At 35.9% G+C, this 25,167-nt stretch overlaps 4 protein-coding genes across 5 annotated transcripts; 2 read left to right on the forward strand and 2 right to left on the reverse strand.

Moving 5' to 3' along the window:
- Positions 1-1,048: 1,048 nt before the first annotated feature.
- LOC132699721 (mitochondrial carrier protein Rim2) lies at positions 1,049-8,111 on the reverse strand. 2 transcript variants are annotated; one of them, XM_060666585.1, is made up of 5 exons: positions 7,410-8,111; positions 6,356-6,516; positions 6,194-6,301; positions 3,527-3,786; positions 1,049-3,471 (listed from the first exon to the last, which is right to left on the reverse strand). In XM_060666585.1, the coding sequence occupies exons 1-5, from the start codon at positions 7,448-7,450 to the stop codon at positions 3,031-3,033; spliced, it is 1,011 nt and encodes a 336-aa protein (XP_060522568.1). In that variant the 5' UTR covers positions 7,451-8,111; the 3' UTR covers positions 1,049-3,030. The 2 variants fall into 2 exon arrangements, with proteins under 2 accessions (XP_060522568.1, XP_060522567.1); XM_060666584.1 differs by having other exon boundaries at positions 6,194-6,516; positions 7,410-8,110.
- A 77-nt stretch (positions 8,112-8,188) lies between these two features.
- LOC132699719 (2-phosphoxylose phosphatase 1) lies at positions 8,189-11,902 on the forward strand. The gene is made up of 6 exons (XM_060666581.1): positions 8,189-8,765; positions 8,819-8,961; positions 9,193-9,572; positions 9,627-9,830; positions 11,053-11,191; positions 11,243-11,902. Exons 1-6 carry the CDS (start codon positions 8,531-8,533, stop codon positions 11,657-11,659), a joined length of 1,518 nt encoding a protein of 505 aa, XP_060522564.1. The 5' UTR covers positions 8,189-8,530; the 3' UTR covers positions 11,660-11,902.
- Positions 11,903-12,094: 192 nt separating this feature from the next.
- LOC132699722 (mitochondrial 2-oxoglutarate/malate carrier protein-like) lies at positions 12,095-16,126 on the reverse strand. The gene is made up of 5 exons (XM_060666587.1): positions 15,884-16,126; positions 15,516-15,826; positions 14,871-15,037; positions 13,572-13,732; positions 12,095-13,516 (listed from the first exon to the last, which is right to left on the reverse strand). The coding sequence occupies exons 1-5, from the start codon at positions 15,946-15,948 to the stop codon at positions 13,291-13,293; spliced, it is 930 nt and encodes a 309-aa protein (XP_060522570.1). The 5' UTR covers positions 15,949-16,126; the 3' UTR covers positions 12,095-13,290.
- Positions 16,127-16,184: 58 nt separating this feature from the next.
- On the forward strand, positions 16,185-25,167 carry LOC132699718 (zinc finger-containing ubiquitin peptidase 1-like). Its single transcript, XM_060666580.1, has 8 exons — positions 16,185-16,631; positions 17,130-17,259; positions 17,323-17,489; positions 18,108-18,312; positions 18,724-19,008; positions 20,340-20,621; positions 20,681-21,124; positions 24,523-25,167. The coding sequence occupies exons 1-8, from the start codon at positions 16,387-16,389 to the stop codon at positions 24,574-24,576; spliced, it is 1,812 nt and encodes a 603-aa protein (XP_060522563.1). The 5' UTR covers positions 16,185-16,386; the 3' UTR covers positions 24,577-25,167.

Genomic DNA, 25,167 nt, shown 5'->3' on the forward strand with positions numbered 1-25,167 from the left:
GAACTAACACAAGAATACCCCTTCAAATCTACCTAAAAAAACCATATGCCCCCGCATAAACTTTTAATTGCCGCTTTTTCGAAAATTCCCAATTTCTTACATTTACCCAAAAATTTACAATATATTATAAAAAGAAACCTTACTTGATGTATTTTGAATATTATTGTGTGGTCACATCTTGTTACTTTGTCGGTTTTTAATTTGGATTTTTGTCTCGTCTGTCTGACTTTAGTTTGATTTAATTTGTTTAATATTATGAATTTTCGGAACCTAAAGGAACTTAAACCAATGGCACTTTATTACCCTGACCTGATGACAAATCCAGGTAGTGTATTAACTAACATCAAATCACGTTTTGAACTTATTTTTTCAACATACGGTAAATACTTTTTTTTCTTTTAAAATTTTACTGTTTCAAATTAAACGATATAGTTTATTTCGTGCCATTTTTTATTTGCTGCTTCAGAGAGCAAAATGGACACGCTAGAGGCGCTATCGCCGCGTTCTAGTAAAACTGATTTTTAAATGCCGTGTGACTTATGTTATTCTTTTTTGTGTTTTGCGGTGGGTTTCGTGTGTTTTCGGTGAAATTATTCTGGAATACTTATTACGTTATTACTATAATTATGGGGTGCAAAAAACTGAGTGCTAATTTTCCAAACCTTGGTTTATCTCTGGTACAATTAATCCTGTAACGAATTCTCCTCACTCTAGTTATTCCCATTCTTAAATATTAGTTCCCGCTTATTTTGTAGCTCAGAATCGTCGGAATAAAATATTGACAGGTTTTATGAATAAGGAGCAGAGATTTGAACCAATAATACCATGGCCGCTGATAGCGCTGGCTGTCAGTTCGTGAGTATGACCGTTTTTACTTTAGCTGAGATTTTTTCGACGGTATTCTTACAATATATGGCCATGCGTATTAAATTTCCAGTGAAACAATGAGTTGAGTGTGTTGACGTTGCTGCAGAAGATTGTTTAAAAGAATGACGATGACTGATATGCAGGTATGTAGATCAATTTAAAAATCGGTTTAAAGAAATATTATCTTTATTCACTATTTACAACAAATATACAAAAAACTAACAGCAACTTCTAAATTTTCAATAAAGAAAAAAGATTAATTGACTAACGCATAATGGCGTATTTATATGGTACAATGCAAAACACCATATGACTTAATTTCGGGACCTAACGACGTAGACACAAAAATTCATATGCATATGGCATGGTAACAATATAAGGTCAGGTGTACTTTTTTTGGTCAATAATGAATGTACGAGCATAGAATTAGAACTGCTAGAACGCTGGTAGAGAGAAACCCCTCACGAAGAAGGAAACGGGAGTTGGGATGATATGCGCCTGCGCAGAAATATATATAATAGGTCTGTAAAAAATAGTTGTACGGAAGTATTGTTGCCAGATAAAGGACAAGTCACATTTTATGTAAATTTTAAATATATTCACAGAAACAATATTTTTATATATTTTTTACTTGTAAAGCTAGATTTCTAGTTACTTTATTTTTTTGATCGGCAATTTCGACTTTTCATCTTTATTACCTTCGTAACTATTGGCAACGCCAATTTTTAGAAGCCGTTTCTTTTGTAACCATAAATTGTATCCAAAATAATTTCATATTATGATGCGCAGATTATTTGATAGTACACATTCCAACACATGGATGTTCAGTCTCTCTTTCATCGTGAGTGAATCGGCTTATATATATTTACTGATATGCCAGCCTTCTAGGAGTATTATTTCTATGGGTTCCAGGTTGGAATCAAAGGCCGGGATTAGCCAACTTATTCTTATATGCTTATTTGTATTTGTATTTTTATTGTATATCATGGAAGTCTGGCAGTTGTAAACAAAAATCACAAAAACAATAGGTTATACAATTCCTTAATTTAAATATACAAACTCTTCAACAACAAAAAGGGGGTTAATCTAAACTCAAAATTCTCAAATTTCAATTGTTAAAGACTAAGAAATTGGGTAAACGCGTTAAATTGCTAATAATTTACAATTACGAATTACAAATTAAAAATACGAAGTTGGCTAATCCCGGCCTTAGTGAGGTCGTTGAGTACCTCCGGATGCCGCCGTAAATTTCGCCTTCGCAGATGCAGAAGTCCGAATTTTACCTGTGTATAACAAACCACGGTTTTTTTTTTCGTTTTTCTTATAACTTCTGCGATTTTTCAAGATTGAAGCTGATATTTTTTGGTTGGTTTAATTTTTTTTTAAATAACTGTTTAAAAACAAAAGGCTCGATATTATCTGGCAGTTATATGGTTTGCAATACTCAGCCGGGGGTTGGCACATGCGTGAAAGCCATGTATACCTTCAACTGCTTGCTGCCAACTGTAACTATTTATTTATTTTCTACATAAAATTCTGTTATAAAACTAAAGTAATGGGTAACTTTTTTATTTTTATTTGCCGCTTGCGTAACTAATCAGATATATTGCCATTCTTATATGAAAGAAGAACACAAACATATGAAATATCCGATAAAATATTTGGAAAATGAAAATTTCTGTTTTGCGTTACGTAAAACATTTTTCTGGAATATCAAAATTCTGGAATTCTTCAAGTTGTTTTTTAAGTGTTATTAGCAAATACCAACCCCGTAATTTAAATTTACGTGGCAAATCACAGATTAAAAGACGACTTTTATATATATAATATTGACATGGCGACGGCACTGCGTTAAAGGAGGCGGAGTCTGAACATGCATTCGCCGGTAGTTTAATTTTTTTTTCGTTATTTAGTACACCATTTAATTGAAAAACAAACACGAACGAACAAGTTTTTGTGCTAGTAAAGTAAAGTTTTAAAGTTTTCAAATTCATTTATTAAAAAAAAAAGTAGTTTCTCAGAATCTCATCCACGTGGTCGCCAGACCGTCACTAAATGAAAATTTGTGAGCGTGTCCATTCGACTTGGACTTGGACTTTTACTTATTTACAACCGAAACAAAAACTATTGCGCGCATCTTTGACATTTAATCCCCGCCCACGCCTACTGCTCTTCTCCGTGATAAAAGTCTGTGTTGAGTCTGGCGGTTAGGACGTACACGACGGCCTCGTAAGTGGACATCATTATGGCGGTGTTAGGAATTTGCCTTACCAATTGAGTCTTCAGTCCCCGGTACATGCCCCTGGCGCCCTCTTCTTTTATGACTAATTGTAGCGTTTGGAACAGGCCGGTGTATTTGTTGCCTTCTTCGCGGAGCCGCGTCCGCGCCACCTCGTGAGGGTACGCTATACAAGAGGCCACGGTTTTCGATATCGCGCCGGCCACCATGAATTCTAAAAAGTCCGTCGAACTACGCTCGTCGCCGTCGTAAGCGTGATACGCTAGCAGTCTGGCTTTAATCCCTTCGTATATCACAAAATGTATAATCGTTTCGGATATGCCCATGTACGACGCGGTTATGCCCTTGTAGAACCCTAATATACCCTAAAATCCCATAAGCTGGCGTTAAACGTTCAACGAAACCAGCAGCTAAACTTACGGATTTTCTGTATATATGCCGCACGCATTGAAACGCGGTCATGGGACGTTCTTTGTTAAGATCAAGCTGTAACCTGGTCTTAACGAACCATATCGGGTTCGTTAGGGTGCACGCCATAAATCCGGCGCACGAAGCCGAACACACATGAACCATTGGCGAATCGGGAGGCAGTAGGCTGTTCCAGAACCGTTTCGCCTGAGAATAAGTCGAAAAATAAATCGCCCTCGATGGCGCTACACCTACTAAGTTTGGTCCAAGACCTACAAGTAAAACAAACGTTTTTTGTCTAAGAAATATCTAAATAACTTTTTCATCAAAAATTCATCACCCAAAAATGAGGTTATAACTTATGGGTTGGTTCTAATCATATAGCTACTAAACATATAGAGGCCCTGCCAGTACAGCAACTCATGAAGCAACTATGGAACATTTTTTTTGAGAAGCTCCACTCAACGTGAGCATGCGCGAGATTTCAAATTTTGTTTTTAACCATTGGCAGTTCTAATGGAAAATTCTAATGGCTTCTAATAGATCGTCCATGTTTGGATGCGGCATTTTTACAGCAGTATTTTCTCAAAAATGTCGAAATCGTCTTAAATTTTCAGGCAACAAAGAAGCGCAGAATTGCAGTACCCGGCGTCAATATAATTCTGTTTTTATGCTTTAAGCCCTGTACATACCATGCATTTTCTACATGTATTTTTTCATGTAAGCTATTTTTTACGATTTTTTTTGCTTCTTATTCGGCGCAAAGCGTTAGTTTGCATACTGAAATTACTTTGAGATGCTAGATATCGCACAAAAAACATCTGCGGAAAAAATGTTCAACAAACACCTCCTACAGACAGTAGTTGACGAAGGGTATTTCCTATGCTTGTTCTAGTAAAAATTCCACTTGTAGCATAATTGTTTTCTTATATTTCCCACAATTCTTGTACACTAAAACATATTACCCAACATTCTTCGTAGCTATTTAGGTATACCCAAAAATGTAGGGAATTCTGTTTAGTAAATTCACATGTAAATATTTATGTAAGTCTATTTTCCAGTTTGTTAAATGTCAATGTCACTGTTTCTTTAAGATAATATTATCCTACATTTGCCACAATTGCTGCAATTTCCTAAAAGAACAAAGTATTCAAAGCACAAATTATACAACTTTGTGAGTACGGTACGGAGATATTGACACCAAAAATGAAAACAATGGCACAAGGCAATGTTCAATGTGTTCTGTGACAATAGTAATTACTCATCTCGGCGTTGCCTATTATGTTCGGATTTCAGAGATTGATGTTTCGGTCTTATAAAAATTAATCAATTTTCCAGAAAAATTACGGCAATGTAGCAACTCAGATAGTTGGGAGTGACGCATGCGCAAAAGATCCATACCATCTCTAAGAAAATATCATAGCCACCTGCGGCGCATCAATTTTTATCGTAGTAGGGCTACTACATTATCCTATAGCTATATGGTTCCGATCAAAACCACCCAATAACCCCATATTATGGAATCAACGGATATTAAATTAAATTAAAACGTGCTTTTTAAATTTCTTAGTCAATAATCAGAACTAAGGTACTATATACGTTTGTACCACATAACTGCTAGAGAGAGGCCCTGCCTATGCTGATAATTTATGAGCAACTGTAAAAACAACTTTGAGAAGGTAGATTTGACATGCGCATGCGCAAGATTTAAAATCTCGTTTTCAACCAATGGCACCTGTAATTGTAAATTTTGACTTTCGATCAATAAAACCTTCGGCCATTCGACAACCGACATGGCGGCGGATAGATCGTCAATAAGTTTGGATGCGGCATTTTCACGACAGTCTGAAAGATCGTCAATAAGTTTGGATGCGGCATTTTTACGGCAGTATTTTCTCAAAATATGTCCAGTTGGAGGTTACACATGAGCAAAAAATCAGTTTCGACTATACGAAAATATAGCCACCTGCGACGCATCAACTTTTACCGTATGAGGGCCACTGTATTATCTAATAGCTATATGGTTTGCACCATCCTCGCGAATATAATACGGATATTTTGCACCTCTTATTTGCGCATAGTTTTACTTTATTTCAAAATACATCATTTACTATTATGATTGAGATTCACGTCATTTCCCATTGCCACCAACACAATGTTTTCCTTTATTTAAAGAAAGAAACTCCAGTTTAATCTGACTTTTCAACCTAACGTCAACAAAAATTTCGAATTGACAGACTGACACATAACCTCAAACAACCTTGGCAAATATGACATATCGTGACAGGAAGTGACTATATCCAAAGGAGATCCCGACAAAATACTACTTATACCGTCAACATGAAAACATGTTCTAAACGCATATTAATACAGATGACTTAAAAAAAATTATTAGTACAAGACCAAATTGTCATTGTCGCTGTTTAGGCTTTATCGTACTCTGACGTTGATGGTGTTCTGAATTTTTTCGATATTGAAACAGGGATGACTTGCTGAGCATACCTTTTTGTTCTACAACACAATACTATTTTTGTCGGCGAAAGAGTTGTTTTCAATTTATAATTTTTGTGAAGATGAGGGCTTCCGGTTTCCGGCCATTTAATCCATCATTTGTCAATTCTTTGGATATAATGGTCAGGTCACTGAATTAACACGAGAACTAATTAAAACTCAAATAACCTTTAAAAAGCGCCAAGGGACCCTCATACCGAACAATGTGCCTTATACACTGCAGAATGCCCAATTCATTTGCCCTACCCGCACCCAAGCTCGGCGGTGCGGTAAAACCTGAAAGAGCCACAACTTGAGGTCGGCAATACGGAGCAGATGTTGCCAACCTACGCCTGCTGCAGTGTTCGCTCTGTATCTGACCGTGCCATTTTAATTTGGGAAAATTGGGCGAACCGTTGGGCATTACGACGCTTCCCCCTCGGGAAGATTGCTGGCGGGTTTTGACTACTTCTAAGGGGCAGGTGACGATTGCACCGAGGGTGCCAGCCACTCTAAAAGCAATCAAGTTTCCAATAAGTAAGCGAAATTTGTGCGACCAAAAAAACTTTACTTCAATATTTTTAATCTAAAATAATTGCAAAAATATGCGGTCCCTTTTGAATAGTACATTTATTTTCATCATAAATAATTGAATGGCATTTTTATTTGCAAACAGTTATTATAGTTGATCTACGAATTACGTGGTAATCTATGATAATTATGATAAAAACAACTTACAATCACTGCCACGGATTGTTTACTATTATCGAGAATACCGGAATTGTTGCATGTACTTGTTAAAAGAGAACAAACTGTGCCGTTGTAAACATATTTTTGGCATGGGTGTAATAAAAATAGTCTTAGGCGAAAAATAAATAGAAGATTCGACTTTTTTTTTTTCAGGGAAACCACAATCCGTGTTCTATTGGTAGTGATTCGCTACATTTTAAATTTTCAAACGAATAAAGGAATACACTAATTTTGATTTTCGATGTTGCATTTTATATTTAAATAGGTTAAGAAATATGGAACTATCTGGAAAAGTAAAAAAATATTCCGTGCTCATAAATTAAATCGGATTAACACATGACTATTCAAGGATAATATATTTCGTGTTAACTTAAAATTAGCCAACTCGTGCAATGAGGAAAAATGCACATTCCGCCAATATCAATATAAACACCGACAACTAAAATGTAAAAAAATGCAACGCAGTAAATGCAATGTCAAACAGCTGATTGTTATTATGAAAACAATTGATATTGCCATTCGTTTTAATTTTTTGCGACAGAATTGTAGATGAGACCGAGAACGTAAAACGTATCAAAATTATGTAAGCCGCCGCAAATTCGAGGTTAGACTAGAAATGTAAATATAAATAAAACCACTACGTAAGCATACGTACCCTCCTGCCACCAGATGGATTACAGTGTCTTTTTGGCTCATGTCGTCAAAATATCACAAAATTTATATTACAATAGTCTTTTTCAATGCTTTCGCTATTCGCTTCACAAAAAAGGAGATTCGGCTACATTGTCAACATAGATTTTTACAACCAAATGAACGTGGACATGAAAATTTCAATCGCAGGCGCCCCGGCGATAATCGGGGATGACGAGTGTAATTTTCCGTTTGTCTGAAGTTACGTCGCATACGTGACAGAATCCTCGTACTCCTATTTTAACTTTTGAGTTTCACTGCAGCTTCGATTTCGAAACACTATTGACAAGTTTCTTCGTTAACGTCTACGTTCCTAAGGTACATTTTCCCTTAACAGGACTCCCCATTCGAAATAACATGCCGCAATCACATGGTAATTGACCGGTATTTTCGTTTAAAACAGATTTTTGACAAAATGCCCACAAGTAATGACAAAATTATTCGTATTGATTTGGGTTTCACCTTTGAGTTTTCATTTATCACAAAAACGTTCCTTCGACAACACACGACGGGTCCTTATATTACTGCGCATTTTGCAAACAATTGGAGAAAACACATGCTTCGAAAATATCAAATCCTCATTCAACACCAACAACTCGAGTGAAACAGAAGTATGTTGTTTATCAGCAAATAACTTGCGCAAACCTGAGCCGATTAGTAAAAAGAAATTTAAAAAAGCGCCCCACCCTCCACCCCACCACTGCACACTTCAAATTGAATGAGAGCGAAATGTCTAACGAACCATAAATAAACACACAAAAAATGCACCGGTTGCAGGAGAACTGTTGCACTTTTTTGCCAAGACAAAGTTTATAGTTAAATGTTCATTTTAATTATTGTTCTGTGATTTTAATTAAAAGAAGGAACGAAACGAGTTATTAATCGGAGATATTCGGACCGTATACGTATGTGCAAAGATGAGACCAGCATTCGGCACAGAAATAGTATTTGTGGAGATCTATTTTGAGAACGAGATAACTAACCACTGATAAAATCGTTTATTACGTCAATTGAGGCTGTTTCGGTCATGTTAATATGAAAATGTGAGGTTAAGAACGCAGGACATAAATAAACAAATAATTATCAATGACCGTTCGAACAAACGTCCACAACAGAGCTTTTTATTGTTATGTAGTTTTGAGTATTTGGATCTTATTATTGGTGGCGGGCGTTTACAGATTTTTCGAGTGGCATTATAAAGAATCGGAACCTGCTGTGGTAACGACGGAACTCTTTAACAATTTGGGAATCGCCGACGCCAGGACCAAAAGGATTTTTAAAATTTGCAATTTTCCGGATGAAATTTATCAAGGAGACGAAGGTGCTTTGGAGTTTCATTGCAAAATATGTTTCCCTTATGTTAGTTCTTTTTAGGTATTCTTAATCCTAACAAGTGGGTTTTGAAAGGTTTAATAGTTTTAATCAGGCATGGTGACAGGGGACCATTAGAGCATATTAAAAAAATCGCAAACTTAAACTGTAATACGGAAGAAACACATATCTTGTCCTTGTATAAGGTATGGAAGTTTTTTCCATCTTGGACAGCCATCAGTGAGATCAGTGCCTAATTTTTCAGTTGCATTTCTGATTCCTTTTCTCTCAACCAAGTTTTTACACCTCTATTATGTCTTTTTTGTAGTGATTACTTGTAAATATGAAATCAACAAAGTTTTTCTTTCCACTGATAGCAACAACTTCTTTGATAGTAATAAACTTCAAAATTAATTAATTCTGGGTTTAATTTTCAGTCTTATGTGCATAATTTGACTGTAACAGGCAAAATACAATGGACGGGACCGGGCCCTTTTCACGGTTTTTCTGTGCTTCCGACAAACCCAAACCAGTGTCTTCTGGGTCAGTTGACTATGCAAGGAATAAGCCAGCTGTTAAATTTGGGTCGTGTTATGGGTAAAAGTTACCGCGAAGTGTGGCCCAAACTGGCAAAACTAAAACCCGAGGAGGTTTTGGTGCACAGCACGCGATACAAACGCACATTCCAATCGGTCCTTGCGTTTCTATACGGGCTAGTGCACTACGACACGGTGACCAAAATAAATATCTTGGAAAGCCAGTCGATGAGCTTTTGCTTTAAGGACTGTGTATGTCCGGTTACAGACTCTTTAACGAAGTACGTCAAAAATACAGATTTTTTAAGTAACTTACGCCTGGTCTTCAATTTCAGATTCGTAAGAAAAAGTTCGTCTTTTCAGTTACAATCCCATCCGGCAGTGGCCACGCTTTCAGACGCCACTGGTCAGCTGCTGTTTTCATCCGAAGCGGAAAAAAATACCTTCGCAAATGATCCCTATGCCGTAAGGGACGCGCTACTAGCCTTTATATGCCACAGAAGTGGTCTACCTTGCGAATCTCCCCAAAATTGCATCAAGTAAGACCCGTTAGCCATAGTTTTCTTAATAATGATAATAAAAATCTTTATTAATAGCACTTGGTAAGTCAAAATACAAAAAATGCAGTATATCTAAATTACACAAAATAAATTATTAATTAAAAAACATATTTTCAAGATACTATCAATAAAAACAGTAATATTAGTTTTCTCAGTCTTAAATAGACATTATTTCGCTCACATTTCTTAATATAAACTGTTTTACTGTTTTACACCTTTACAGAACAGATTATTTTGGTGATATTTTATTAAAAAAAAGTGTTCAGGTTAGTTTTGGTTAGTTTAATTTGTCTTACCCTTAACAGATTTGCATAATTTAGTATATCAACGAGCCTGTATATCTGTCACAATTTAATATCACTCTTAAAGCCTTATTTTTTTTATGTAATACGCCCATGTCTGAATTATTTATTAAAAACAAGAGAGTTATATAGCTATTAGATAATATAGTGGCCCTACTACCGTAACAATTGATGCGCCACAGGGGACATTGATATATTTTCTGCGCATGCCTCTACATTCCACCTACTCACCTGCACTTTGCGCCAGTTTCGTTCTAAATAGCGATTTCCACATACTTAACTTGTTTTCCAAGAATATCTAACCAGATCTAGGCATATTTTGACAAAATAGTGCCCCATCCAAACTTATTGATTATCTGTCAGTGGCCATGTTTGTTGGCGAATACCGCAAGGTCATTGGTTAAAAACGAAACTGTAAATCTCGCGCTTGCGCATGTTGAATGAACTTTTTCTTAAAATTCTTACACTGTCTGCATAGGCAAGACCTATATATGACTAATAGCTATATGGTGTCGACAGACACATTGACAACTGTCATTCCTTGGTCTTAGTTACAATAAAGCCTTTATTATTCGCCGACAAACACAAACGGGAAATTAGGTTTTAATAATTTAGAGAATTTTTTTTTCAAAGAAACTTCCACCGGCTACTGTAATACTTTTTACAAGACTTCTGGATTCCTCCTGCGTCAGTTTTTGCTAAGTCGAATTCGCTGACGTTTCGCCAATCATCCTGTTGGCTTCTTCAGAGCTTGACTGAAACTGACAAGCTCTGAAGAAGCAGGAGGAACCCACAAGTTTTGTAAAAAGTAAAAAGAAGAGAATTATTGGAAGGATTTACTTGTTATAATTTAATTTGTAAAAAGTCTGAACACAAAGACAAACTTTTTTTGTTTTCAGAAGGCATAATATTGCGGGTATTATGGCGTACACGGACTGGGTAAATTATCACAAATGGAAAAATATTCACTGGAGAAGGTTATGTTTGTTACGATCGTACGGACTGATGCGGCATATCGTCCAGCAAATGCTTCATATGGTAAACGGGTGCCATTATTTGTTGTTGTAAATCAAATTATTTGTTATCTAGGTGTCGAATAATGGCCCGTATCTGGTAGTATATTCGGGCCACGACCACACCCTCGCCCAACTCACCACCGCGTTAGGCTTGGCGAACGACCCGCTTCTTCTGCGTTACGCAGCCCGTGTCGTTGTCGAGGTGTACCAGGACAACAGGCAAAGTCGCAATGATGCAAAGGGGATCTATTTCAGGCTATTGTCCAACGGCAAAGACGTCACGAGACAAATTAATTTTTGCAGAAATCTCGTCAACGTGGATAGGAAGAATAGCGTGTGCAAAATGGAGGACATCGTCCGCTTCCTGCATGACGATTATTTCAGCACGTTGAACGTCACGAATTTCAAGGACGCGTGCGCACGCAGGGACGGGACCGACAAAAGTTTCGTCCCCGAGGACGCCGATTACAATTTAATGAAATTCGGGTAAAGGAAGACTGCTGCTTCACAGTATTTATATTTTAGTTGCGAATACGCGAGGGGTTGCAGATTGAGCGACAGGTTCCGTGAAGCTGTACAGAAGTTTTGGTGGAGCTAGTAAATCATTAGTGCTGGCGAGAAAAATAATACTCACTGTAGCTTTAGCCATATTTAAAAGTCTTGGAATTATAATTAAGAAACTTTAACAGCATATTCAGCAAATAAAAATTAGAAAAAGTTCATAAAAATGTCCTAAAATGACACATCAGTGTTGAAATATTGCGAAAAAATCGTTTTTTTTTTTCATTTTTAAAAAATCCCTTTTAGATTTTGCTTTCAAATTTGGCAAGTATTATAATTTCTGGAATTGAATAAACTAAACGTGAATTTAAATAGCGCGACTTATGTTAAGTTAATTTGCAAAAAAAACTGATATGTTTATAAATTTATTAACAATTTTTTTTGTTTAAATTAATTAAAACGGTCTCATGAACGCCACTGGTTAAACAAACTAGTTTACCTATGCTATAATTTTTTTTAAGTGGCAATAATAACTACTGAGTTTGAAAGCAAAATCTAGGATTTTTTTAAATAAGAAATAACCATTTTTTTATATTTCAACACCCTATGCTGTTAAAGTTCCTTTATTATATTCTTCACTCCTAATATTTTGACATCACAATTTTCTCTTTGCGTGTTGATTATCAAATTGAAGAAATGAATTGAATTAAAAAAATTCTGACATACTGGGCCTTAATTTTCTCTTTTTAAAAAGACTTTGTTAGTGATCTTGTTTTGTCTGTAATTTTGTTTTAAAAGAATACAAAACGCAATGTACAACTAAAACAACATCTGAAAACAAAGCTATCTTGTTGCACCATCTTATTCTGACTGTATGATCCTTGATAACCAATTGATATTTCAAATTTTTAAAGAAATAAACAAATGCTTACATGTCAGAAACTTTATTTACTAAAAAGGAGATATTTTTCAATTAGATGCCCTAAAAAAAATTAGTGAGGAGGAATGTTTTGCGGTTTTTGGTATCAGGTTTGTTTTATTAATCTGTCCACATCTTGAGCCATAGGTTTTTGATTATATTTGTATGTATTTGATTTTTAAACTTTTTGATTATTTTCAACAAAAACACCATGTGGTAACAAGAATATATTCATTAATAATATTCAAAGTCCATCGAAATAGTTGCTAATGTAATGCAATGATAGTACCCGCTAACTCGTAAAAACTGAGTGTATAATAAAGTTACTAACATTTATGAGTTTACCTATTAACTCCGTTCGCCGTAAATAGTTGTACAAAATTATACGAGGGTAAATTAAAAAAATACTTCACAATTTACTATAGAAAGTTGTATATAGAATTGAGTTGATGAATATAAAAGTCGCGCGAAATAATAGGCCTTTGTTTTCCTCCTGCCCCATACGAACCAAGTATAAATTTGACTAGATAAAAATAGATATGGCGTTTATAGTAAATACGCAAGGCTAAACGGCACACCAACGACGCGCGCGTCGACTTTCGGCAACTTCTTTCGCTACAATTTCGTTGAAACTTACAATACATATAATCCGCCTCGCGGTGCGAGGTCTTAATATTTTCCCTATCTTCGCCAAACCGAATCTACAAGGTGGCACGACTTTCCTGCTTAAGTATGTGTTTGTTATACGCGCCGTTCATTTGTTCCAAGAATATGAACGTCAAAACCGTGTGCGGTCCCAAACGGAAGTAGTATGGGAAGAAGCCTTTCCACAAAGCGAAAACACCTTCGTTTTTCAAAATTTTCCCCAGAACGTCCAGCGGTCCTTTGAACTCGGGCTTTCCGTCAATCGTTTTCATATTTTGGATCCTGAAACAGCGTTTTAAAAAGGTCGCCTAAATAACCAGCATTACCGATCAATCACCTCGTTTTCGCGATGTCGACAGGCATGCTGGCGGTTGTCGTTACGAGGCCAGATATCATCGATGCCATGAAATGGAGGAAAATGCCTTCCGTAAAGTAACCTGTTTTAACCAAATATTGCTTGGCCTGGGAGTAACTGGCCAATTGGGCCGCGTTTACGACCTGCGAGAACGTGGGTAAAATGGAAAGAAAATATCCAATGATATGTATATCCAAAGGAGACCGTTTTGATTCTAGACATTCATATATGCGGATGACATTTCTGAGGCGAGGCACGGGTACTCAAAGGTTAAGAGAATATATTTAATAAACAACCTAAACAAAACCCTGTTAAAAGAGCTACTAGATTCCTTTACAGTCAGTCAATAGTTAGGTTCAAAATTTGATATACCGTAGTGGCTGTCAACGCCAACTACTGCCAGGGGCAAATTTTATACCTTTAGTTTAATTGAAGATCAATGCAATGACTAATTTTATAGTTACTTCAATCTTTAGATTAGCGAAAATAACTTGTTTCTGCGTGCTATCTGAATTTGTTTCACAAAAATTGTTAAATCTAGTTGTTTCTTCAATTGCTATTATGGAATGTATAATAATAATGAAAAAAAAAAAAGAAAACGCACATAGGTTAGTTAGTTACGCTTTAACACAATGACAACTGACAACAAATTTTGTCGTTGCGTTAGATCTGAAGTTAGTAGCTGAAAAAAAAGTCAAGAAGGATAAAACGGCTATTAAGTTTAAACTTCGAGTAACAGCACCTATAAAATTGCTGGAAGTCAGAACCATTTTATCCCTCACGCGAACACTACTGGTTGATCATTTATAATTGTTCATGTTGGCCACATTTTATCAAAAGTTGGTCGGATTTCCTTAGGATATAATGACATTGTAAATGGGTTTGTTCAGCAGTGCACAACTGTTTAGTGATGCCTCAGTAATATCCGCTGCCTAGGTGATTTTGGCCAACCGTTGAACCTGAATCACTGCTAAAAAATTCATGATCATAGATTATAAAAGTAGTTGATTAGTTTTTGTGATGATGGCTTTACTCAGCGGTTTTTTGACAAATCTAGAATCTTACTTTATAAATAATGCAATGTGGGAAGTAAAATGGCAGTTTTTTCTGAAAAAGATAAGTCTATCTTTGAACTTTTATTATAAAGATCAATCGATGTTCAACGTGCTATTCAGCTGATGCTCTTATGTTCAGAAACAACAAGTCATTATGTTTAATGATTTTTTACAACAGTTGTGCACTGGTGAACAAGCCCAAAGTCGCAAACTTGAACCGACGTACCATCGCACGGCCCATTGTGGGTATCGCTCCCCTCCATAGGGTGAAGAGGCCCTCTTCTCGGTAAATTCGAAACAGCGCGTCGAACACATTTTTATAGTTACGCCTCTCATTGAGAGGCAAACGGCCGTCCGCTGTCATGCGGATGAGAGCCACTTCCGCCGGAGTTCCTAAAGTTCCAAGTGTAGACTTTCGCATGATGAACCACAGAAAAGTAATGATTTTTAAAGATGCACACAATTTGTTTTTTTGTTCCTTGGGGTACTTTTTTTTTAATATCCACACAGAAAAATAAAATTCTGATTGACTAAAATGTAAGGTGTCGATTTGCACGAATTTAAAGTTAACAAACTCCCAGTTTAAAGAGTAGTATTATTAGCATTCATATAAAACTTTTATTTTTTAAATATATGTACGTCAGTAGTACTTAGTAGCAAATTAGTAGTCTATATCTCTATTATTTAGTACCAGTTATGTATTATTATGATTATTGTATAGGTAATACATATTATTTTTCTTAGATAGGCATTATCTTTTACTGAACATTGGTCAATTTGTAGTTATTTTGCGAAATTGAAGGCTTTATGCTGCCATGATGTTTTATATGGCTTGACAATGTATGAACAAATCTGTACCTAAAATACTTACCGACAAAGGCGCCACACATCCCTGAAGCCATACCCAGAGCGGCTTTCATGGCAAAGTTGGGTGGCACACCATCTTTGGAGAATGTTTCGAATAGCCAAGTGTAAATTCCTAATCGTGTGGTGGTGTAAGTGGCTTGACGCATCAAGCCAGCTGAGAGACCTGTGTAAAGGGTGAAAACACCTTCATTTTTTATAATTGACTTGACCAAATGGAATGAAGTCTTGTGTTCTTTGGCTTTCCCACCCTGACCGCTTAACTGCATCCGATTTTTGACCAAATCCAAAGGCTGAACAAAACATGTCGCAAGCATTCTGTATAAATTAATGAGCAAAAATTTGATATTTTCACAGATTTATACATTGGCTTACCCAGCACTGCCTCCGAATATAAATTTTACATAATTTGGGATGCTTTTCACCTCCTTATCGCCCATTTTTAACAACACAAATTTAAACTATATTCTCACTGATTACTTAACAGAAAATTACTAGTTAAAATTTGTCGGGACTTATCGCAAAGGTGAGGAAGGTCATATTTCACTCTCGTAACCTTCGAAAAATCAACGGCAACGTCCGAAAAAATTCATGAATTGCAAAAAATATTTAAGCTATTAGGTTACGTATGCAACCCGCTATACACTGGCGAACTATTGGTCGCCAGTAAAGGAAAGTTAACAATGTCCTGAATTTAAACAGGTCAATGAAAAATGTCAGTCTTTTGTGTTCATTATTTGCAAAAATAATTAATAACTTTAAATGTACGTAAACAAATCGGGTTGTATATATGTGCAAAGTGCAGACTAGAATTCGGTAGCGATCGCTGCTTTTTCGATATACCTACCTATATTCAGTTAACCTAAATTGATCAAAAAATGGCAAGTAATGGTTTGGATTGTTACTACTGCTGTGAAATTTGCGGTTTGGAAGGCCTAAGCGAGGAAGAATTTAGAACCCACACGCATACGGCACATGTAGAGGGGTATGGCGTATGCCCTTTCTGCGAACTTAGTTCCGTGTCGCCCGCCGAACTCATTTTACATGTTAATCAGGCTCATTTGGATTTTTTGACTCCCGAATCTGAACAGAACATAAGTTTCATCGATGATCCTAGTCCTAGGTAATTTGATTTTAAAGGATTTTTAATGGTAATTGCCAGGTCTACAATATGTAGCAAATCTTTTTTCCAGAGTGACTATATACAGAGGGATTCAATATGAAATGAAAATGTACAAAATTATCAATTTTGTTGCATGTAACCAAAGTGGCCCTACACAAATATTCTTTACATTTTACATGGGAAAAAATGGGCAATGTTGTTAGAGTTATTTGCATCTGGTGTCCTCTAGGACCTACCTTAAAGCTAGCAAAAATTGTAATTTGGCAACATAGAGGATTGTCATAGAATTGAGTTTATAAATTTCCCTTTCCTTTTGGATCATTTTGTACATTTGAGTGTTTTTTCATATTCATATTATAGATAATGTAACTAGTGTAAGATTCGGTACAAAATTTCAACAAAATTTAGATTTTTTTTGAACATATGTGGTGTAAATTTAGCAACTTAATAACTGTCACTAAAAATAAGTCAACTATGTAACTTAAGCATTGTTTCCAGTGAGATTAATGGTTTCCATGGTGAAACCAGCGTCAATTGGAACAATCCAGCCACTTTTTCAAATAAGAATCTCAATGATGAAAAAGTCAATGGAAAATCGGGAATCTCAAATATTAATCTCAATGCAAAAGTAAGTATACAACACCAAGAAACTATAAAAACAGCAAACTACTAACAAGTTGCTGTTTTTAAGATAAATGGTGGTGGTGAGATAAGTCCTCAAAATTCGAGCCACGGCCATGGGTCTCCATTAAGATCTAACTTAGGGTTAAAATTAAAAAGCTCAACCCCTGCCTTGCAATGTCCTATATGCAACTATGCTAGTCATAGTCCCAATGATTTAGAGGAGCATGTTAACAGGTATTTGTGCAATTTGCTAACACATTATGTTTTAAAATCATCTTTTCATCTTGAAGATAATTCTGCATGATCATACATCAAAGTTAATTTTGATTAACATGCATATTGCAAATAGAAACAGTTTAAAATAAATGTGGGATCATAATGCATTCGATTTGAATTGTTACACATTGAGGTTTCTATGTAATGGAACTGTGGAATATAAAACTATACTGGAAAAAGAGTAAAATGCAGTTAATAAAAGAAAAACACAAAATCTACAGTATCATTAATTTGTCAAAAACGGGTAATATGTTTCGTCTGCAATAGTACTATCAAGCGAATACAAATTAAAAACAAACTAGAGACATCAACAACTAACTTAAAAATTAAGTTTATGTTCTGACAAATGGTAATGTAGATTTCATATGTTTCTGGTATTTAACCTCGGTATTTCAGAGAATGGATGAATTTTTCATTTTAAAGAGTAAAATGTATTGTTGCTACTAAAAAATACGTAGATTTTGCGATATTCAGTTAAACCGTATTATTCGCACGTACATAACATAACAATAAATTAAAAAGTAAATATGAACTTGCTTTTCTTGTTAAATAAATGATCGAATTATGTTTTTGAAGGCGACATTTCGACTTGACATCACCCTCAGTCGGCGTAGTTAGTAAAGCGGAGGTCTTCTGTTGCCCGCTGTGCGTGAAATCGTTTAACTCCGCCCCCGACCTTGAACTTCACGTCAACATCGAGCATCGAGACGTGCTGTCGCCTGCAAGCCCGGCGATCCACGCCTGTCCTGTGTGCGGGATAGCCCTGGATAAACAGCTCAATGTAACTAGCGCCTGCCTAAAGATCGTTTCGCATCGAAATTCTGCTTGCGGTTATTTTTTTTGCTACAGATTTTAACAAGCTATTTATTTTTTACAGTTTACATGCATCCATAAATATATGGGAAACTCAATTAGTCTACTACTTGCCGAAGTTTTTATAGACAATAGATTTTTTAACGTTCCATTTTGAAAATGAATTAAATATTATAAAACAAAGAGCACTTAACAATGGAAAATATGAACAATTGTTCCCATTTAACTTGTTAAATAGATTTTAATCAAGTATAAGCCGCATCAGTTCAACAAAGGAGTGTTATTTAAATTTCATTACCCTTAAGACCTAAAGGAAATGTTTTGAAACGGACTTCTCTTTGGAACTCGTCTACCTGTTCGCCAATTTCGCAAATTTCAGAGTGAAGTGGCCCAGCGTCACGTGGAATCTCATTTCCCTGTCAGTTCGCCTCAGCCAGTAGACAGAGCCGCTTTACGGGAACGAGAGCAACGCGAGTTCGAGCTGCTGCGCGCGCAATACGGCATGGACAATCAGGGTAATTTCCGCGAACAGTCGGTCACCAACATGCAAAGGGCGGTTTATGCCGGCGAGATGAGCGTCGCGGATTACTATGAGAGGACGCTCGACTTAAAAGCTGCGGAGAGCAGCGGCATAGACGACGGTAGCTCTGTCACGAGAAGTATAGTATGTTGACATATTTGTAGGTAATTTACTTACCGGGGTCTCTGTAGGTTTGTTTCCAGGTCAAACCAGGAACTTGTTTCTTACAATTTTCAAATCATCCTTGCGCGCATGTCTGCAAATTCGAAACTTGTTTGATTTATGCAAAAACAGTAGGGTTGCATAGATTAAGCTTGATATTTGCAGCTAAATAATGAACCAAGAACTAAAGCCGACCGACTCTTTGTATGTTATCTTTGTTGGTTCTTACTTGGGTTCTTGAATCCAATTTTTTCATTGAAAAGTTAGGAATCGGACACATTCCCATTATGTTAAGCTTTAATAAATATGTGACTACATGTTTATTACTAAATACAAAGCTTCTGGATTCCTCCTGTGTGGGTTATTGTTGAGTCGAACTTGCTAACGTTTCGCCAATCATCCTGTTACCTTCTTCAGAGCTTAACTGAAACTGGCTTTTTTTTACACTCTGTACCTGCTCATATATTGTTGAGAGGGCATAAATATCGTCTCGGATGACTGAGAAATTTTGTAAATAGTATTGGAATAGCCTGTGGAACTTTCTGTGAAAAATTTTCATGTTCATAAGTATGTTTTTAATTTTGTATGTTTAATTTTATTTGTAAAGTTCAAGAAGAATTTATTGACCCTTCCATATATTCAATCTTATTAAACTGGGACACAAAAATCCCAAATTCTTTGGTCTTATTCTTTCTTCTAAAAGAATTTCCAAATCTTAATCGTCAGTTTAAGATAAAATTGAATATTCCTTTTTATCTCAGTAATTCATTTTTAATATTCTTGCAAACCGTAGTTTAATTTTTTGTAACGAAAATATTTCTAAGAATGTAACCTCAAAACTCGGTCTTATTCCGCGCATTTGCCAACAATTTGTGTAAACTGACAGCCGCCAAACAACAACAACTGATGACGTAAGCATTTCATCGCTGGGAAATAAATATCGTAATCGGTGTTTTCGATGGGCACTTTAAATTTAAATTTTTAATAACATATTAATTAATTAATATTTACGCGTAAGTGTTGTGAGAGACGGGAGCTCCTAGTTGTGTAATTTTTAAGGATGGTAAAAATCAACTTGACAGTAAACAATCGTAATGTCAATTCGAGAAGTTCAAGAAAAAAGGAGAATTGATAAAATTATTGAGACTTGCATAAAAGTAAATTTATGTCGATTTAAACACGACCCTTTGTACCCATGAGAACGTGTTCAAAATAATGTATAACTTTTTGGCGAAAAATATATTTAGAAATCGCCAACCACGTTGACACGTAGATAAGTGTTACAAAATAGAGAAAAAGACAAAGCATTGTAGGTGCCGAGGGTGAGGGCGATCAGCAGCAACGCGGCCAACGTGGCCCGCACCCTGTTGTGCACGTGCGTGGACCACTACGCGTCGTCATACGGCGACCGGGGGTGGGGCTGCGGTTACCGAAACGCGCAGATGTTGATATCGAGCCTGCTCACTCATACCGGTTACAACGAACGACTCTATCAATTGTGGCGCGGCGAGAAACCGCCCCGCAGCTCAGTACCTAGCATATCACGGTTGCAGGGCCTCATCGAAGAGGCCTGGTCCAAAGGGTTCGACATTCAAGTAGGTCGAAGACGACGACGCGGGCGACCCATCCAAAACCGGACGGTGTTGTTTTGCAGGGTTCCGAGCAGCTCGGCTGCAAGCTGGTGAACACCAGAAAATGGATAGGGGCGACCGAAGTGATGACGCTTTTGTCCTATTTACGTATCCGTTGCCAGTTGGTCGATTTCCACAAAGCGACGGGACCGGACGGCTCCCATCCGGAGCTCTTCCGGTGGGTGCTCAAGTACTTCGAGAACGGCGGCGATTTCGCGCCTCCGCTCTACCTGCAACACCAGGGCCACAGCAGGACGATCATGGGCGTGGAGGTTCACCGCAACGGCGGCCTGATCTTGTTGGTGCTCGATCCGAGCCACTCGCCGCAACAGATGGCGCAGCTGGGCGATACTAGCTGCGCGGCCGCAGCACTCCGGTTGCTGCGCAAAAGTGAGGCCGCGATGAAAGCGACGCAGTATCAGATCGTAGCTGTCGTCGGTACGATCGACAACGAGAAACAGTATCAGGTAAGGGCCGCACTGCTGGCAAATCTTTCAAATTAGGACCCAAAAATTAAAAAACCCATATATTTTCCAAATTCATGAAATTTGTATTGTCAATAATAATTGGCGCACTAAATGCTTTTTAAAATATTTTTTTAACTGAACTAATAAACAATCGCCGTATAATTCTTCAAAAATCACCTTCGAAAGTGCTGTGAATTAAACTGTCATGACCGTTTCTAGGTACAATTTTCGGTGAGATATTTTTTAATCTCGAGGTATGTGATTGTTAAAAAAATGTATTAATGAATTTTGTGATGATCGTTTCGCATATTTAAAGCCAAGATAATAATTTTGCTATACTTTATCAATAGATTTAGTACATTATATATCTTATGATAATGTGAGGTTTACCAAAACTACCAACTAACCAAAACTATAAAATGTATGATTTCATATGATCATTTTTCTAATTTCTACGGAACAGAAGATATTACGTAATAATTGTTCCAAAAGGCAATCCTAGATTAAACTATACTAAAAATAATGTGCCTTAGTAAAATATTAACTCATTTGAGAGATATAAGTTATGTTTTTGCTCATTTTGTTTGAACTAAAAGATATATTATCGTATATATTTACTCGCTAACAAACCAAAACTAAACAAGTAACGAAATAGATTTTTTAATTTACTATAAGCCTTCATTCAGGGATACAGTTAATACATAACAGTTCAAATCACTTTCACACATACAAAATGACTGCCTTTCACTGGTTTATTCGCAGACTTTTTAATCTACTACTTTTTACAAAAAAAAAAAATGAAAAAAAATTAAATATTATAAAACAAACGGCTTTTAACAACGGTTCCGATCCGGTGTGAAAAAATAAGATCATAACTAAATAACAGCTTCAAATAACTTTGAACCCCGTTTGCTACATATTAACTACTAAACCCAAGTCTTTCCTAATATTACATACATAAAAGGATCTAGCATGAATGTTTCCGAAAACCTCCAAATATGTGGTTTCAGCATTGTTTTTAAAATTGGCAACACCATAGGAAAATATTTAATAAACAATAAAAATTTCCAAAGTTTGGAATCTACAGGTTAAGAAACATATTAACGAATAGAAAAGTTTCTATAAAAATAAGACTTTTTCAAATTAAACGTTTTAATTTAAGGCTTTATAGCTTAAAAATATTATTGCAATATATTGCAATGTTACAATATTTCAATTTCAGAAGCACAGTATTGCAATATCTATTTGATCTAGACACCTAGATTTGAGAACCTGTATGTGACAAACACAAAATTAATTGCGCCATACATTTAAATTCAGAAATCCACATTGATGACAATTTTGAAATTTTTCAAATACATTAAACTAAACTAAACTAAACTCATTGGAAGCTATGGAGATTAATAGCATGAGATATTCAAATTTATTACTTAATGACCAAGCAGATTTGAATTGGTGTCCAATGTTAAATTCAAATATAAAATCGCCCAATATTTTTTTTCTTATATATGTTTTTTTTTACGTAGGTAGACTGTAATTGTTATATCGTCAATACTTTGTGAAAATAACCTTTGTTACCATTTAACTTGTTAAATAGATTTTAATCAAGTACAAGCGGCATCAGTTCAACAAAACTTCAATTCGACGGGTTTTGGAGACGATGAATATAATTATGTTCTATTTTTTCATAAAATATTTAGAGAGCGTTAGTTACATTTTAAAATTTCGTTATTTCGCAACAACAATAATTATTTACAAATTAAAGTAGAACATAAACACTAAAAATGACAAAACATACTAAAGCAAAAAATCCTTTAACTATTCTAACTACTGTAATGTGTGACCAACATTTTCCTGAACACATTTCTCATACACTCTAATTGTATGATGTTTTGCATTTAGTAACGTTTCCGGATTATCTCTTAACTGATTGATTGGCTCTAAAATCCTTTGACGAAGTTCCACCACATTATTACAAAGAGTTCTGTGCACTTGATTTTTCATATTTCCCCAAAAGACAAAATCCATTAAGGTTAAATCTGGGCTGTTGGCTGGCCAATCCATTGTTCCGCCGTTCCCTATCCAACCCCTGGGATATTCCATGTAAAGAAAAATTTTAACTTGTACAACATTGTGAGGAGGGGCAATGTCTTGCTGCCATATAATCAGCGCTGATATATTTAGGGGTAACTCTTCTATATATTGTTCTATTTGGTGCTCTAAGAGTTGCAAATAATGATCTCCAGTTGACTTTTGATGTATAAATATCGGACCTAAATATGCCCGTCTATTACACCACACCATACATTAATTGATTGGTACCCCTGTTTTTTTTTCGTGTATTTGTTTAGGATTATTTAAAGACCAATATCGTGTATTTTGTCCATTGCAATCCTTTGTTGTAGTGGACGAACTTTCATCAGTCCATTAAATGTTTTTCAAAAAATTATTATTCTCATTAAGTCTATTTAAAAAATACAGAAAAAACTGCATGCTCCTTTGACATTATTCTGCACTTAGTTGTTGAGGTTTAAGAAGTTTAAATGCATTATATTTATATTCTTTCAAAACTGAGTGCATTGATCCCCGAGAAATACCTGTCTCTTCATATATGTTTGCCTTATTTTCTTCATTTAAAACATTATGATTCCTGTATACCTTTTCATCATTTAATACGTTACCGTTTTATGAAAATTTCTCTGTTTTGAAGGAGCTCGTAGCTCTGGATAAAGTCTAATTTACTGACGACAAGCTGCGGTTGTACTTTTATTATTCAGAAAGGACACTTGAAGCATATCACTCGTTTCACGGATGCTAAATTCGCGACAAACCATGTTAACAATAATGACCTGGACAATAATTCAATCATCAACGTTGTTTACTAATATGTCAAAGATAAACATATTTTTACTTGTCGGTCAGGGCACTCTTTGAAATTATATAAAAATGTCCTATTTTTGCCGATTTGTCAAAAACGAGTGGAATAAAATATAAAGTGTGTTACATCATTGTAATCGGAATAAGATATTCTATTAAACACATATAGGATATACAGGGTGTTCCATTTAAAAAAATATGAGGTAGGCTTATGTGTCAGAAAATTGATAGCGTTTTATTTTATACGTCGCTTGGAAAAAAATTGGCTACTAATCCTACATTTTCAGTTGTGCTTACTATTAATCGGAGAATACTAAATCTCTCATGTCGATCACATACACGTTACTTTTGAATTCATTATTTTTCATTTTAAATTTAAATATACCTTCATAATTATCACTATATTGGAGAATATTTCAATAAATCTGAATACAATCAAAACAAAGAAATTTTGGGTGCTAGATTCAGAGATTTGCCACGATCCGCGCGGACTGTGACTATAGTACTGCGTGATATTGCAGAATAGTAAAATCCTGCGAGGTACGCGGATCCCGGACGACCCGCAGGAAACGTGAGGTCGATCAGTTCCCAGCTTTAACCGCTTTTGGGCCGGTCAACGGAGTATAAATCAAGTGTTTCCTTGAGAAATGTAGTAGTTTAGTACCGAGAGCGACCGTGTCATCATGCGGACTTGCCTTTTTGTTTTTTGTTAAAAACATCGGAAAATATTGCTTTTGATTTTTTCACGAAAGTGTATTAGAATTACCGTTCGATGGCACCATCGCCCGAAAAAAAAATCCTCTATTGATTCGCCCAACGCGACCCTTAAAAAATATCGCTTGAAGTTTTCGAATGAATTTTTCATTACGTTTCACCACCTTCTGCTGTTCAATATGATATAATAGGTTTATAAGGATTTAAAATTTTAAATTCACGCGTGTTTCGATTTTCTCGAGCAGGGGCGCGCGGCGTAAGCGACAGCCTTCAGGTGATGCAAAAAAAATGTATTATTGAATTTAACGGTTTCTAAATATGGAATATAGTTCGTAACTGTGTTTGATGATCAAAATAATGCAAAGTATTATGTTAATTGTGGCGCTTCCCTGTGTCACTAATCGCCGCACGCCACTGCGGAAAAGTGTGGGACCGAGCGCTCGATTTTTTTA

This window comes from Cylas formicarius, unplaced genomic scaffold (assembly GCF_029955315.1).
Source record: "Cylas formicarius isolate icCylForm1 unplaced genomic scaffold, icCylForm1.1 PGA_scaffold_3__17_contigs__length_32017465, whole genome shotgun sequence".
Taxonomy (NCBI): Eukaryota; Metazoa; Arthropoda; class Insecta; order Coleoptera; family Brentidae; genus Cylas; species Cylas formicarius.